The 17,799-nt window shown below is 36.7% G+C and overlaps 1 protein-coding gene and 1 long non-coding RNA gene across 2 annotated transcripts in view; both read left to right on the plus strand.

Moving 5' to 3' along the window:
• Window positions 1–17,799, plus strand: part of LOC140236297 (uncharacterized) — a 191,133-nt gene that overhangs the window by 141,854 nt on the left and 31,480 nt on the right. Inside the window, exons 3-8 of the mRNA XM_072316251.1 lie at window positions 620–931; window positions 10,385–10,726; window positions 12,431–12,556; window positions 13,978–14,052; window positions 14,436–15,991; window positions 17,344–17,505. Coding sequence (XP_072172352.1) covers window positions 620–931; window positions 10,385–10,726; window positions 12,431–12,556; window positions 13,978–14,052; window positions 14,436–15,991; window positions 17,344–17,505 — 2,573 coding nt within the window. The remainder of the gene's footprint in view (window positions 1–619; window positions 932–10,384; window positions 10,727–12,430; window positions 12,557–13,977; window positions 14,053–14,435; window positions 15,992–17,343; window positions 17,506–17,799) is intronic.
• On the plus strand, window positions 1,405–5,458 carry LOC140235705 (uncharacterized). Its single transcript, XR_011901713.1, has 3 exons — window positions 1,405–1,748; window positions 4,065–4,162; window positions 4,602–5,458. It is a non-coding gene; the product is annotated as an uncharacterized lncRNA (long non-coding RNA).

Below are 17,799 nucleotides of genomic sequence, written 5' to 3' on the forward strand. Positions count from 1 at the left end.
TACCACTTATTGGAAAGTCGATTTTATCATCTTTCTGATCACTTCCGACAAATGAGTCTGATATGACATAATATTCAAGTGTAGTTCTTTATTCATTTGTATTTATGTTAGATTAGTGTAAAAACATGTAAAGTCGAGTAATTTGAAGTCTTATTTTATCTTATTTTATGTCTTATTTTTATACAATGCTGTGTATGTGCCTTTATGTACCGCTCATGTTTCATAAGAAGGAACGGCGAAAAGTAATTACCATCATAAAGACATATCTTCCTTTGAGAGAGACAAGTCGTGGTGCAATGCCACATGAATCAATTGTCTTCCTATCTGTGGGGAGCTTCAGTTTAGCACATCATACTTCGAAATATTCCTTAGTGGCGGCTTCAAACATGGGATCAAAAGGAACAACACTGTTGTTACTCCATCTCTTGAAACTCTTTGGTAAACAAAGTGACACGTCATTGGTACATTATGGTACACTGTCATCTCTGCTGCGAAATAGGGTCATGAAGATAGGTAGCACGCATACTAGGATGTTAACATAGCACTGCATTGGCTAAATGCATGCGTCCAATGTCACAAATTTCAATCTCCCATTTCCCCATGCACTTCCTTTGTATAGCCTCAGTGGTTAACACTGCATCCAACGTTCAAGGATGGAGAGGAGAAGACATCCAATTGCGGTGTGACATCCACGAGGAGCTTCTCGCTGTGTTTTGGGTTAAGGCGAGCGTCCTACATCCGGAGCTGAGGACGACCAAGGCTGAATATTTCGATGGAAATTTTGAGAGCCTCGAGGAACGGTTCGACATTGATAAGAACTTCAGCCTCGTCATCAGCGACTTGGAGGTGGCAGATGAGGGTCTTTACTATTGCCAAGTGCTGCTGAAGAATACAAAGATTTTTGAAAATTCCACCAGCATGACGATTAGCTGTAAGTACACTGACACACAAAACACACACATACACACACGCACACATATTCATATCAATATAAATTACATTGTATGTATAATATACATATATATATATATATATGAAGAATTTGTTTGCAAAAACCGATAAGTCCATTTTTGTCAAATGGAGATATTTGCGATTAAAGGTCAAGAAAAATAAAGAGAATGATAAGAAAATATTTGCTTCTTCTGACCATTACTTCAAAAATATACCTTTATATGTAGTGACCGATATATCATTTAAAAGGTATCATTTTGTACTTTGTGACAGAGACCGTACTTCAAAATCTTCAAAAATGGACTTATCGGTTTTTGCAAACAAACTCTTCATATATATATATATATATATATATATATATATATATATCGTCGGCGTTTTCACGAACTGACGCTATTTCGATTTTGGTCAAAATTTTCAAAATCGAGATATTGGTACCAAATGAAAGTGCTTTCAAAACTCTACCGAATCCCAAAATTTTAGATCACAAAATTAATTATTCTTAATTTTATCAAAGAAAGAAAAAAACGACGGTACTCGAAATATCGAGAAATTGAGAAAAAGGAGTTTCACGAACCGACGCACGAAAGATACGCCGGTTCGTAAAACCCGAATTGCTACGGTGAAGAGCAATGCGGGTTTCACGAACTGTCGCAGTTGCGTTACTTTGAGCTTTGTTCAACTTACTGGCCTAGAATTAGGTTTTGGCCCTAATCCAGATCTCAGAGTGAGAACCAAACCTTCTGAAAGATGAATGACGGCCTAAGCCAGCCCACTGTCCACGAGTGAAGTGAATGGTAAGCTATAATCCTATTAAAATCATGCTCAAAATAACAGTTTCAGTTGGACTACCATAACCATTAATTGCGGTAGTGTGTAGTCCCATGTATTCAATCGCGTGATGCTTATGAAGCCTAGTCTGTAAACGCCATACAATTTCAAATGAGATCCGAAATCATATTATTTATTGTTTCTTTTCAACTTATGTCGTTACTTCTGAGACTACTGAGTACTGTAGTCGTAACGTCTGTGTGCAAGACATGCAGATTGCAAGATTTCAAAGTCTCGAAGACACTATTTAAAGCCTTGACTTTTGAGTTGAAAATAAAATCATGAGATTGACAAAGTAGGCGTGCTAAACAAAAAAAAAAAAGTCTAACAGTAAAACTCAAAGGAAGAGTAAAGAATAAAGTTAGACATGTTAGACTTTTACTTTCAAGTCTAACTATTAAGTCTAAGTTAAGACTTTACTTGTAATACCGGTACCAGTTACTAAAACTAAGATCAGCTGAAGTCTAAGACCAAGTCAAATTAACACAGTTCAGAGCCATACCGGTACACGGTAGTCTAGCTCTAGATCTACATCTAGACTAGTGGTAATAGTAGGTAGAGTCCACCCATTTTTTCCCCCAATCTTTACTGGTCCATTCCTGAAAAAGTTACTGGTCAGTGTCCAACAGTGATTTTTCCTGGTCAGGGACCGTCGGACCAGTGCCAGTGTGCAGCGTTGGTGTAGATGTCATCTATGACAGTATGTGGTCTAGTGATACTACCTAAACACTACGAGTACTCTACAGGTTAGGTGGCTTTCCTGTACAGTGCAGTGTTAAAGTATACTTGTGAATTCAGCCCTAGTACCGTACTGTGTGTAGTGTATGTCTAACGTTAGTTCGAGTGGAGTACCTAAGCACAGCGGTGGGGCTTTTTTCCCCTAAAACTTGTGAATGTGGCCCAACCAAATGGCGTTTATATATTTACGCTTGATTGATAGTGATACAGTGGCGCTGTCGATTTCCACAGCAGCCATACATAATCTTTTGTCCTTTCTTCTTTCCTTATTTCCCTTTGTTCTTTCACACTTTTTATTCTTGGAATCGAAGGACTTCTAAGAAATGTCCCTCGACTGATTTAACCAGGACTCTTGAGTTCTGGTAAACCTAACCTAACCGAGTAACCGTTAACATTTGTTAGGCCTAACATAACAGTAACACTGACTTAGCCCTGTATTGACTTTGTCTTTGGCCGACTTACTGAGATGGCGAGTCTAACTCTTTAACGTTAGTCTAAACGTAGTCGTTCGATCTGTCAGTGTCAGTGTCACCGGCTTTTGTATATGGTGCCATCTCTAACGTACGTTAACAAGTTGATGTTAGTTATCTATGTCAACTTACTGAGTCAGTAATAGTGGTACTGTCATCCTGTTGGATATCGCCGCAATATCATCCGTGACGTGTTAATTTCGTGTCACAAAGACAAAAGTTGCCAAGATCTAATAGTATTAGATGTCTAGATCTAGATGTAGTCTAGATCTATAATATAAATTTTGTGAACCACTGGTAACTTAAAAGTGAAAGGTCTAGACTTCACTTAGTCTATAATTAGACCAGACATTCATGAGGCAAAGGCCTATTTAGTAGATCTATTCTTATTCTATTTTAACGTCAATTCCTACTAACTCGCCACGTGTTATTTCTAAGGCCAAGGACTTCCAGGTTAGTGATTTTTTTTCTTCATAAATACCAAACAGCAGACGTGTTTCATTTGCATTCTTGTGCAGACTTCATGAAAATATGTGCAGTATCAAAGAAATATGATGCACATGACAATGCCAGTGTTTTATAGGTGAATGGTTAATACCTTTAAAAGCTGAATGATAATGTAGAGTCTAGGTCTAATTAAGATGTTACAGTCTCTGATAAGAAACAGGTTTGATTGTCATAGACTGTTTCCCAAATGCAGGTACATGTAGTAATATTCAGCTATTTCAATGCAATGCCTTGTTTACAAATACATGTAGATTTATATTCATGTGAATGATGATTCAATTTCTACATGAGACATACCAAGTGCTAAACATAATATCTTGCATCAGTAAAATGTGTAAATGAAGAGACAATTTGAATATGCATCAAATACGAACAGCAGCATTTTTTGACATTCTTTGATCCTGCATAGGCCTACCATTTTGTTTTATGTTTAATATAAATAGAGCAAAATAATTTCAACTTCAGTTTTGTTGGCTGATTTTTTTTTCTTCTCAAAATTAAAGTTGTATCTTGTGCCATGATGTTTGATTTTAATCAAAAGTTCTTAATTTCTTTCTTTTATTTCAGATGACTGGTGCCATGTAGTAGCGAAGAACTGGACTGTCTCAGAAAAGAAAAGGAAAAGTACAGGGTCGTGTATATCACCAACGGATGTGAATACAATGGTAATGTAGAGTCTAGGTCTTATTAAGATGTTAAAGTCTCTGATAATAAACAAGTTTGATTGTCGTAGACTCTTTCCCAGATGCAATTAGTAATATTCAGCTTTTTCAAAGCAATGCCTTGTTTACAAGGACATGCAGATTTATTCATGTGAATAATAATTTAAATTCTACATGAGACTTACTAAGTGCTAGACATAAGATCTTGCATCATTAAAATATATAAAAGGCGAGACAATTTGAATATGCATCAAAAACAGCAGTATTTTTTTGACATTCTTTGATCCTGTATACCGTTTTGTTTTATGTTTAAATAAATAGAGCAAAATAATTTCAACTACAGTTTAGTTGGCTGATTTCTTTTTCTCAAAATGAAAGTTGTATCTTGTATCATGATGTTTGATTTTAATCGAAAGTTCTTAATTTCTGTCTTTTCTTTCAGATGACTGATGCCATGCAGTAGCGAAGAGCTGGACTGTTTCAGAGAAGAAGAAAAAAGTACAGCATCGTGCTGATCATCAAGGAATGTGAATACAATGGCTTAGGAAAGAAGACAATCTACAGATAGGATAGAAGGGAGAAATTGGGATGAAGGGCGACAACATAAGGACGGTATATCTACAGTGAAATGTGATTGTAAAGTGGAAACATGAAAGGAGATCCTAAGATTGAAGGTGAAAACAATGCATTCCATTCTGTGATGTCATAATTACAATTTTGCTACACTTTAATAACACTACAGAGAGACATTTATATCAAGGAAAGCTTCATGTGGATGTGGAACGTTAGATTTTTTTAAGTGTTCATTGGTATGTATTTCATGATAATAAATCTTGAAGGTTTTGTGTGGTAATCATAACCTTGTGATAAATCTTGATAGATTTCTAAGTGCACATTGGCAATATTTAGATGATGCTGTAATCAGATTAAGTTCTATTCTCCTTTATTCTTTTATTTATTATTTTGTTGTCTTCAACCCACTTTGAATGTGTCACGTATGATTCTTATAAACATGGGAACATGCACTCCATGTAAATGATAGGACTTTTCACAAATTGACATAATTATTCAACCATCACTAGACTGTTCTGTTATAAGATGTTCTTTATCTAACTAAAATTGTAAATTATGATACGTGTATGTTCCCATGCAAACTCACAACAAAATACAGAAATTTGAGTTCTTTTAATAATAATTCATTATGTCTCTAAATTCACGATTAAAGAAAGTGATTGCAATAAGGATGTCAAACATCGTATATTAAAATAATAGATTATTCATTTGTCTCCATCCGTAGTAACGCACGCAACTGCAGTGTGCAGTTTGTAGGCTGCTGTGAAAAAAAAAAATCACAGGCAGCCCAAGCAGGATTCGAACCCACGACCTCTGGATTACTAGACCAGCGTCATAACCACTAGACTACCAGAGTGCCCTGGCGCTACCTTTACACATGAATAATTAAGTATAGAAGGGCTTGGGGGCGCTTCGAAGTTTACTGCTCTTATTAAATATGTACATGTCATTTGCAACTCAACTAAAGATGATTAAACACACTGAAATTCTTACTTTAAATGATATTCATAATCTGTTTTTTTTTTTCTTTAATAGCTTGGGATGTACACTTTATACACTGTATCGGTCTACATTTCGCCTACAATATGGAATTCTTTACTTCGAGACGTTTGTTTTTAACAAACAAAAAATTAAGAGTCCTTGAAAGGTGCTGTAAAACATTGGTGTTTGTTTGTTTGTTTTTTGGTGGGGGGGGGGGGAGGGGAGTCAAATTAGCCTTGGCCCCTCTCCGCCGTCTTTTTTTTTTTTCCTTTAGCTGCATATTTTTTAGTCATCACATGAAAATTCGTCTGCATCCACCCCGTAGTTTTGCTGATGACCTTTCTTTTTAATTATTTTAGCCACACACAATTTTGGCTGAATTTCCCCAACCCTCTTGTGAATTTGCTAGTACATGTACTAAAACACATTCTCAGAATGTGTTTATAGTACTGGTGGATTAAGGATTCACAGGGAGGGGGGGGGGGTCGGCCAAAATTTCTCTTTTCTCATAATACAAGCCTTCGGGGCGAAAGGCTGATATTATGGGCTTTCTACACACATTTTTAGATGCTAATTATTGGTTAACATGAGCATGATCATTTATGTTGTGATTAATTTGTTTCCTTATATATGTATGACTTCTATTAGAGACTTAATTGGCTTGGCACTCCTTACATCGACCTATTTTAGACACCCATTTCCCTCTCTCGTGCTTTTTCTCTACTGTCCTGTGAATAGTGTAACTACATGTACATGCAGTACCTCTTCTCTTTTGTATGATATACATCAAGTTTTTATCTGAGCATATGGGTGTTGCAGCACTCTCAAGCTTCATGCATATGCAGCAACATCTTTGAGTGGTCATATACATACATGTAGTTATGCTTGATATATTAATTTGAGGATGTTATTCTTTCTCTTGTATATGTTCCGTCCGCACTCTATAGATGTAAATGTACGATGTAAGATTTGGTGTGCATGTTCGAACTGTGTTCCTCTTTTTGTGAACACACAAGAACTGATATAATAATGAACTTGAATTACACATATTCTTGAATCTTGATTCCATCTCCATTTGCCATTGGATATGTATTGATTTATGGAGCTCTTCCACAATTGTTATCCTTCCCATTGTCATTACTCATCTCTGAATAATTCAAATTTGATATTCTATTGAGGACCTATGTTTCTTCGATTACATAATGTACCTCTTCAATATATTGCTGCAAAAGGCATAATAAAACATGACCATTATTATATATTTAAAATGAAGCTTGAAATTCTGATAGTGTTGATATTCATGTATTTTTAGGAGTTTATCAGTTTCGAAGAGTGCATGCAGGATGAGTTTATGTCTTTATATGATCAGGTGCAGCTATCATAGAATCTGTTGAGCAGGAAAGAGAAAGATGGAAAATGAGGAATTATGAGTGAATTCGCATGCGAGCCAAATGACAATAATGACACTGATAAAAATTGTGACAAAGTAAATGTCACAAATATGTGGAATAATAAGAAATAAAGAAATTAATATATTATTTCAGAGAAAGAAATAACAGAGTGCATGCATGAGTATGAAAGATGAGTAAATACAAGTAATTATTACTGACTGGCACGTCTTTTTCCCAAGATTTAGCGGTATCCTTCATCTTAGAACAAACATTCATAATTACAGTGTATTATGAAAGAAGTGAACCGAATTTGAATTAAAAATAATGTGAAAAAATGAAAAAGTAAGTTAATTAAGTAAAAAAAAAAAAACGGTAAAAAGTAAAAAAATATGAAACACAGTATACCGAATACATGTATTACCATAGATGTCCAAATGCAAAAGTGTTAAATAATAATATATCCACAAAAAAGGGGGGGGGGGGCAAAGAAATCTTTGGAACGATCAACCACAGCTATAATAACAATACATGCGTGTACTAAATGAAGATGAAAACAATGACAACACTCTTTTTAGAACAATTAAGAGAAACTGGCTTGTATTATCATCTTAATTATCACTAAATGTATTGTAATCATCACAACAATCATTACATGACAATTAATTTCAATTAATAAGGTTATTGTTGATAAGCAGGTATAGCCCTAATAGTATTTGTATGTAAACACATACGAAAATGAAATAGCGACGGTTCGTAGATACACGCGTATTGCACGTTACCTATTGTACAGGCCCTACAGCGCGGGTCTCACGAACCGGCGTAATACAACTTACGTCGGTTCGTGGGACCCGCGCTTAAGTACATAACCTATGGTGCGCGCAAGAAACGATGGATTTACGAACCGACGCAGTGAGTTTGAAGACAGAAATATCGTAAATTTTTTGAATTCACACTAAAATTACACTATGGATAGGAAGAATAACTTCCACTCTCATCACCCTGTCAAAATTTTCACACACAAGACAGGAAAAGTCATTGAAAACGTTGTCTAAAACTTGTGAGATCTTTAAACGCGATTTTCTCAGAACTGCATTTTCGCTCAAAAACGAAATAGCGTCGGTTCGTGGTAATGCCGACGATATATATATATATATATCTCATATGATTGTATTATATGTATATTATAATCATACCATTTAAAAGTGTGCCACCATCTCCATGAATAAGGAAATGATGAAAGAATGACTTGTCAATACATCATCTGATGTAGAGTCACAATGTTCACGGCTCGACTTCATCACGATGTATTCAAGGATATTGGAAATAAACAATTTCTGTTGATTCTGTTGTTTTTCATGCTTTCCCCTATCTTGACTGTGCTGAGAACCAGAATAGCGTTATTGGGGGGGGGGTGGTGTATTCAGTTATTGGCATCATGTTGTAGAACTCGGTGTCTTCTACATAATAGTGTCGATCTCAAGTGAAAACTTTATTCGCCGTCAAAATTGTGGTCATCGAAAGTCATTTTTTTCTGTTATAGCCTGGGTATAGCTATGCCAACGAGTTTTTAGAAAAGAATGAGAAAAACGAAACAGTTCCGAATCAAATAATTACACAAATGACTGAGTCATGAAGATTTAGCGCTGTAATGATTGAGGAGGTTCGAGAGCTTAGACAAGTTCCAACCAGCTAAAATTGTTCAAAAAGCTGTCAGTTTTCTAGTGATGCACAAATGAATTGAACAGGGGAATTTATGATTGATCGCGACTTTTGATGGCGTTGTCTTCCTGAACAAACTTGAATGTTTATTTTGAACTTTGATATAATTTCGGGTATATTTATGACTTTGTACCTTTCTGGAAAGGCAATTGACAACTTTTCCATTAATTTCAGCCAATGAAACTGACATTACAACTTTTTATTTCTTTATGCATCAATTTATCAGTCATTTGTCAAGGCAAGGAATTTTGATTTTCATTTTGGATCCGTTTGCCATACATCTCTTCATGCATCAACGTGTCTTTACCACTATTTCTAGCTCATGAACGAGTGAAAAATAACTAAATTTTCTTTTTTTATCCTTATGTTAGCTATTCAGAAAGTCCTCCGTTGCGAGATTTTGTATGAATATGTAAATCATGTGCACGCGCGTCAATTCGGAGTTTCACCGCCAAGCGTGTCCACTAGAAAAACATTCACGCTGCATAATGATCACACTCACTTGCCATACATTTCCTTAAAGAGGTGTATAACCGAAAAATTTTAATGACCGCCATGTGTTCGGAATGAGGCAAAACTTAGGATGTTAGGACTGACATGACCTATATCTCACAGCCTCAGACAATAATGTTTATGCATCCTACTTGCAAATTTGCTATGCAGCAGCTTTTGGCAGTGGCGCAACGATGTCAAACAATGGGACCTACATAAAACCAGATTACATTAGATCATGGACGTAGTCGTTTTCTCCACGATGATTGATAAACCTATTCAACAAACAAGAACAGGGGTAGCTGCGTGGGCGCAAGGTAGAAGGTAAAGGTTACCCTGCGGCCAAAGGAAAAAAAAAAGTGTGCCTGGTGAATTAAAGGAACACGTTTGTAGCAAGAACGGAAATCAATATTTGGGAACAGAAACGCTTCTTCAGTCTCAACAGGTCACACTTCAAAGTGCCTGTTACAACAGGAGTAAACGTACAAGTGTTTAGAACAGAGAGAGAGGGAGAAAAAAAAAAAACTTGTGCTGACTCTACAATGATAGCAGGAAAAGAAATGAATTTCTCCATCGAAAACATAGTGCAAACAGCGGATTTGACTTGAGATTCTGCCTTAAGGATGACATGCCCACCTTCCCTGTTTCCCTATATTTCCAGCAGGACGAGGACATTGTTAAGAGGCGTTAATGCATAAACATAAAAGGGTCTCAGGCAGGCTCAGCTCCGACGAAAATGACGCGTATGCGCATGATCCCAGGCATTCACACATGATACTTTACACATAATTCCTGATGGATTGTAAAATGTCAACTAAACTGCAGACAGGTAAACTATTTTTTTACTTTTTGTTTTGTTCACTCATCAAATGCTTCATATTCTAAGCACCCTTTTATAGCTACAATTGTTGTATCTGAGATTGGGAATCGTATCGTAAAATTATCCCACACTTATTTTCGTGAAAATATACATTCTGTTAGAAAGTCATTTTGGCTACATGCTGACTAAATATATGAATTTCAACACAAAATGTGCTATAATTAAAGCCTAATTTTCATATTTTTCTAGCGATGGCATCTAGAAATATAATTGAGGAATGCGTCGATAAAACTCAATCTCGTCAAAGCCGATGTACATACCAATCTCCCTCCAACACCCCATCTCTTAATCTTACGTGTGTTGTGAGTGGATTCAAACCCAACGTTTCCATGATATGGACCAAGGAGTCGGGAAAGAGACTGAATTCCGTGGTTTCACAACAGAACACACTTTCTGACGGCACATACGAGAGGTTCGAGACAATTACTGTTTCAGCTATACATGGGACGGAGCAAACATTCATATGCGCGGCTACCGGTGATTCGCTGAATGGAACGTCGACCAGAGAAATCACCGTTCTGCCAGTATCAGGTTAAGTTAAAAAAAAAAAAACCTCCATGTTTTGTGTTTCAAAATAATAAGGGCTACAAGCAATACTAATTTATATTTTGATTCAGATTTATCACGGGGAAGAATAATCTGGTGAGACATTTTTTTTTTTTTTTTTAGTAAATTCGAGCATCAATTTCAATTTCAGTTATTCCTGCAACTTTTTTTTTTCTGAAGAACACTATGTACAAAGCAAAGTGCAATGTCACCGATTTTGATAGAATGTAATTTTCTAAGGGAAAAAAAGCTTTTGCGAAGAAATTAGATATTTAAAAGTCATTTGGATGACAAAGATATCAATAGTTGCATTTCTAGCTTCACGACGTGTTCCACGTTTGTAGGGGCCGTCACGATGAACATACGTAATGATGCGTTATGATATGGCAGCATTTTCGTGACGAAACGACAAAAAAAAGAAATATTTTTAAAGATTAACTTGAAAATGGGGGTTGTTGTACAGTGCGGCGGGGGGGGGGGGGTGTCGAAATCATGTATACCCTGATCTGATTTCACTTTAATAAGATACGACTGTTCGAATCAGTCAGACAGTGAGAGGTTTCCATATGTGACCGTGCATCACAAAACGAACAAACAGTCACACCCTCAGATCTTTCGTGAGGACTCAAAAGGGTAAAACAGTTCAACCAAGTCAATCTTAAGTTTTTCATATTTTCGGAAAGACCTATTCCTATTGTACATTCATTTTAAGTCATAGATCATAAAATACACGAGAAAGACAAGTGTGTTTATAGCAGTTTTTTTCTAAAACCCTTTTTTTTGTTCTGAGTAGTCAGATTAGGGACGTCTAAGAGGCCCCTTTTCATTTCTTGAAAATCCTTTGCACATTATTCACTGTCAATCCTAATAACTTTTGAAAGGGTAATGCTACTGCTTTTAAAGTTGTTATTGATCATGGACAGAATGTGATAATAAGGCATACCTAATTTCAGCGTAATTTGGTAATTATTTTATTGTTGTTGCTCCGGTGGTTTACATCCTGTTTTTTTTTTTTTTTGTTTTTTTGTTTTTTTTTCCCCGTTCATCGCACAGCAAGAGCTGTTTGGTAAGACTCTGTACTTCAGAGCTTCTTTTCTCAGTTCTCACTTTTCCAGAGTGTATGCTTTCTTTCCAGTATTTACATAGGTTAGAAGAGTCCATTTAGATTGAGTTATACATAATTTTAAAGCTTAGACTCTGCTTATTCAGAATCTGCCATAAACTATAAAAATCCATATCTGGCGACTTTTTGTTTTGTGATGCAGGGTCACTTATAGTATATAAACGTTTAAAGTTTCAAGGATTTGTGAGCTAGCAGAGTGTTTGGGTTATCAAGACAAATGTTATTGCAGGTACGGGTTAAATATGAATAAACGCTTTTGTTGTATGATGAATAGTCACACAATTGCCGACAGGCAAACACGTTAATCAATTCCGAAAAATAAAGGCAGTAAAAGAATACAAAGATTAACTACAATTCGCAGTATGACCTCTGAATAGATGTGTTTTGTCACAATATGTTAAACCGTTCTCTCCATAAAATCAGTCACTTCTCTGGCTTTGACACAAACACAATATGGTCAAGTTGTACTTAATCATGTTCAGGGATTTATACAAATTTGTACTCTCTTCTCTATGTATAGATCATAAAAGAAAACGAGTTCCATCTGTGTCTGTCCCAATTTTCAGGAAAACGTGAAAATTTTGCTTTCATCATTGGACTCGCCATTGGTTTGTCTGTTGTCCTTATCGTCGTATTTTTTCTTGTGGGAAAGTATCTTCAAAACAAACATCCGGACTTTCTTCCGCGAAAAGGTGCCTATCTTTTTTTCCTTAGGTTCTAATATCAACCATGTGTGTGTGTGTGTGTGTGTGTGTGTGAGTGCGTGGGTGTGTACATGTGTGTGTATCCTCTAGAAAAATCGAGTGAAAATTTGTTCCAAAATTGTCGAGTGATCCTTGAGGTCACTCCAAAATGAGTGAAAATGAATATTTTCACTCAAAATTTACTCCAATTTCACCCTAAAATCACTCTTTTTTTTTGTATTTACTCCTTTAAGAGTGAATATTTTTACTCGATTTTTTTAGAGAGTATATGTGCGCGCTTTTATCTGGCGGTAGCTACTGCTGACCATGTAATCAATATCAGTCGATTTGCATTTAAAGGGATGATATAGCATTGTTGGAGATGAGGATTGGGCCTTTCACTTTTTGCGAGATACCAAGAAACCACTCATGAAAGAGTACAGAGCGGACCATTCTAAAAGGTATTCAAATTGTATTGGATGAAAATCGGTTTCGAAATGGCTGAGACATTTAAAAACATAGTAAAAGAAAGCTATCGTAAAAGGTGGGTCCCACCTTTTATTAGGATTGCTTTGTTTGGATATCTCAACCATTTCAAAAACAAATTTCATCAAATAAACGTTGGATTCTCGTCGGAATTACCCGATCTTTCATATTTCATAAGAGGTTTCTCATTATCTCACCAAAATGTTAGAATCCTGAAGTGTGTTCTCAACCAAAACAATAAATCCGTTAAAAATGTGTTACAAAGACTATAAACAACAATATGGAAAACATATTGTAACATATCCTTCAAACAACCTTATATGAAGCTCTTTTAAAAATAGTAAAGCCAGTCCTTCATAAAGAGTTGTAACACACCCACCATACAATCAAACAGGGAAGAGCAATGGGAGATGTAAAAGTGCGATTTTTGTAAAAAAGTATAATGATAAGATAGCAATTTAAAACAGTGGTCGCTCTTAAAAACAACGATTTCTATTAGACAATCATATGACCGTGCATGATAAAATCAACAAGAAGTTGGGCCAGCAAATATTACTTTGAGACAAAAAATAGGTGAAATAGCACAGGCAAATCAATGTTTTGCATTTTCTGACAGGGAATTTCTTTGTCTACATGATTTTAAATTTGGTATCAAGCAAACATGTGTGTGTGTGTGGGGGGGGGGTTGCAATCTTTGTAGAACACTTTCCCCCCTAAAAAGATGACATTCAGCATGTCTTAGAGGTTCCTTTGAATTTTTTGAAAAGTTTTCCACACAATCATTACTTTCAACTCTAATAACTTTTGAAAAGGTAATGTTACTGCATCTAAAATTGGAAACATTCATTGATGGAATGTGCCCCATGAGGGGGCAAACATGTGAGTTTTATTTAAAGTCGAACATTAAAATTGCTGCCTTTGCCGTTGTTGATGATATTTTTCAGGATGTGGGTGGAATCCTTGCTGGCGAAGACCAAACATATCAGAGCGATTTCATGATGAAGAAGAATTAATGCTAAGTATGGAAAACATTTTGATAATCACTCTCATATCTATTGTGAAAACTAGGAGCGTTTTTGTGTTTATGATTATGTTATATTTTATAATTTAACCACATTCACTTTGCAATAATATCATCTAACGATTCTGTAAAAAAATCGTGGTTGAATCATTATCATGATAATGTGGGACTAAGTGAATTTTAATGATAAACTCTATCAAAAAAATGTCATAATTTGGATCTTTGCATAAATTGTTTTATTTTTATTCCACTTTCTTTTGTTCGCTCTCTCTCTCTCTCTTCCTTTCTCTGTATATGTATGCATATATATGCTTAACTTCATGTTCACATAATTGCGGATTGAATATTTTTCTCTCTGTCTGTGTTTTATTTCACCCTTAGGAACATCATCGCTTACTAATGAACAGGTACTGCGGTGCAAAGAAGAGCTAAAGGCGTATTACCGTATGTCACGACGGAAGGTCACTGTGGATCCACTCAACTTTATGGAACGTGTTGAGTTGGATGAAATCTATACCAATTTAAGTATAATAGACAGAACTAGCAAAGACATTACTAAGACACCAATAACTTACTGTGATCTTTTGACCAACGATGAAAATGGACATATCTCAAAGCGACTTCTGATACAGGGTGAGGGAGGTGTTGGGAAAACAACACTTTGCGCTAAGATTGCATGGGACTGGTGCCAGGGACGGATTCTCCAGGATTTAGATATGGTGATCCTAATCCCTCTTCGAGATGTCACGAACGAAAAAAGTATCGGTGGCATTGTGAAAGATTATCTCTCTGATTCAAATACAGCAAAAACGAACCAGATCGATCAATATATTTCAACAAATCAAGGTAGAGTTCTCATTATATTTGATGGGTTCGATGAGTTTAACGGGAAATTAAGTGAAAGGAACAGCAGTGAGGTCATTCGCATTATGGGAATAGAGCAATATAAGACTTGCAAGGTATTTGTGACCACACGCCCATGGAGAACAGATGAATTCATGATGGACAGGATTCTGGCCGACGCTTACACTTTTCTAAGCATTGAGGGATTTAACGAGGAGAACGTGTCAGCGTACATTATGAGGTATTTTCAGATTAGAGAGAAGGACAATCTTGGTGAAAGCTTGATCAGTTTTATGGAGGAGAATGATATCATCCGGTCAAACATGGCCCCGTTTCCCATCTACTGTGCAATGCTTTGTCTCATGTGGAATGACTGCAGTATGGAGAATCGAGAGAAAATGCAAAACCTACAAACCTTTGCGAACATTTTTAGAGAAATGATTTCTTTTCTAAAAGAACACTACGCATCAAAAGCAGGTGCAAATCTTCAGAAACGAAACGCTGTTGAGCATTTGAAAAAAGCTTGTGAGGCAATTCAAGAAATAGGTGAGATAGCTCTCAACGGTTTATTGGACAGGAATCTTTCATTCCCTGAAGAACAATTCAGAGATTGTCATGATGCCATGGAAACTTGCTGCAGAGTTGGAGTTTTGACAATAGAAAAAGATGTCATCACAAGGGAGCGTCGACGCGATGTCAACATTCAATCCTTCCTTGAGTCAACAGTTTCGTTTCCCCACAAATTGTTTCAAGAATACATTGCAGGGGTATATGTTGGCAATGTATTCGCAAATGATCGCGCAAAGTACAACAAGGTGAAAAACAAACTCCTCAGTCGACATAAGGAGTTCCGTTACTTGTTCTACTTTATCTCAGCTCTAGGGAATGAACTTGGTCTTGATATCATACACGGCTTAATGAAGTTGATGGATATTCATAGGGAATACTGCGTTGACGTTGCGTTTGAATGTCATACTGAGGAGGCCGCCAGAGCAGTGGGAGAGCGATGGGAAGAGTACGAGTTCTCATCTTATTTGCCAGAACATGAACATACGAATTCAGGAGTTGTGTTCATGTTGCACTTTAACCAGGTGGTGAGTGAAACAGCTCGAATGTCGATTTGAAAAGCATCGACATATCATGTGCGGACGATGCATTTGTGTGTACAGTGTACGTTACAACTACCCTGCTTGTGAATCGGTTCCATAATGTCATTATGCTCCTGCGCCATTTCCTCCCATGAACGGTATGCACGTTAAGCCAAATATAAAAAACCTCCACACAAACATTACTTCAATCCCAATCCTAATCCTCACATGAAACTGAACATAAAACCCTATCTCAATGCTAACCTCAGCTCTAATAAGCAATAACCGAAGCAATTGTCGCAGGAGCAATTATCGAGTCACCGTGTGACTAGACCTCATCCGCAATTTTCGCATTTTTTTAAATACCCGAATATTCCTCGGGGAAAGATGCAGTCTAATCCTGTAAGACGGATTTGAGAATGAGATGATTATAAACCGCAAATGATTGACAAAATGCCCTACTTCGACATAGATATAAGCACTAAATCGAGCAGTGTGTTTATACTAGCAGCCAGGACCAAAAGAATCATTGGCATACATACTCAAGCAGGATTGTAAACCGTCATGTGACTTAACAATTATGTATTGACATTAGGAAGAACCCCCTTTTTTGATAAATTGAATAAAGTTTCTTTTTATGGGCCTTTTATGAAAGCTATTGATTGCGTCAAGCAATACATCGTCAAAGCTAAAGTAATCTAATATAGCTGTTTCGTACTCGAGTAAAATCAGTTCCATCTGGGAGAGTTACAGTTTCCTTATCGCAAATATGGCAATAACCATCCAAGCGTAATCATGCTCATCCTGAAGACGGTGTGTACCGAAGCTGGAGACACGACGATTCCGGTCTTATTTTTCATTTATTATTATTGTATGTATTTATAATACTATAGGGTTTGGGGAGTAATAGGTTTTAGGTTTAGTTTGGTGTGAGGATTATGATTACGTAAGGATTATGTTTGTGGATAGAATAAATTCAATTTATGACTGGCTGAGCATGAAGGCATTTCATGGGAGTAGTTGTCGCAGGAGCAAATAATGTCATGGAACCATCAAAGCTAGATGTCAACTGCATGCTCTGTTTATACAATATCCATACATTTAGGGCACAAAGTTGAGTGCAGATAAAGCCATATCTCTCGCTCCCGGCCCCCCCCCCCCCCCACCCCACCCAGCTCTGGCATGTATTTTTCACCACACGTACTTTGATCCTTGTAATTGTAATTCGAGTTTATCAAATTTAGTTAAAACAATTTATAATTCTTACTTCAACAAGTGTAAGTATACTTTCAACTTTCAATTAACTGTGGAATAATTATTACTTTTCACTCCTGTCAATCGTTGTTCATTCTGATTAGCGGTCGTTACTTATTTACGATGTGAAGTGCGGAAGAACTATGTCACGTGACTTGGCAGAGGGTATGTGTTCCAGCTGTTTACTACGCAAAGTACAATTAACTAACTCACGATTTCACACCGACTTCTACAAGATCCTCGGCGCAGAGGCTTCGAAGTGTCAGGTGAGACCTTATCACGATAAATCCACAACACGTATGTTATCATACAGTGGGAGTGATATTTCAACATTTCACAGGGCCGGCGGAGCGTTTTGTGTGGGGGGGGGGGGGGGGGGGGTGGGGGTGGGTGGGGGTGGGGGGGGGGGGCCTCCGGGTTCCATGAGGTAACAATGGTGTCACCTCCAGGTTTTTTCAGCTGACAAGCAAAAACAAAAAACAAAACAAAACAAACAACAAACAAACAAACAAAGGTCTTTAGTTCATCTTTCTCCTTCCACCTACGGGTTTCTGCAGCTG

This window comes from Diadema setosum, chromosome 12, assembly GCF_964275005.1.
Source record: "Diadema setosum chromosome 12, eeDiaSeto1, whole genome shotgun sequence".
Classification (NCBI taxonomy): domain Eukaryota; kingdom Metazoa; phylum Echinodermata; class Echinoidea; order Diadematoida; family Diadematidae; genus Diadema; species Diadema setosum.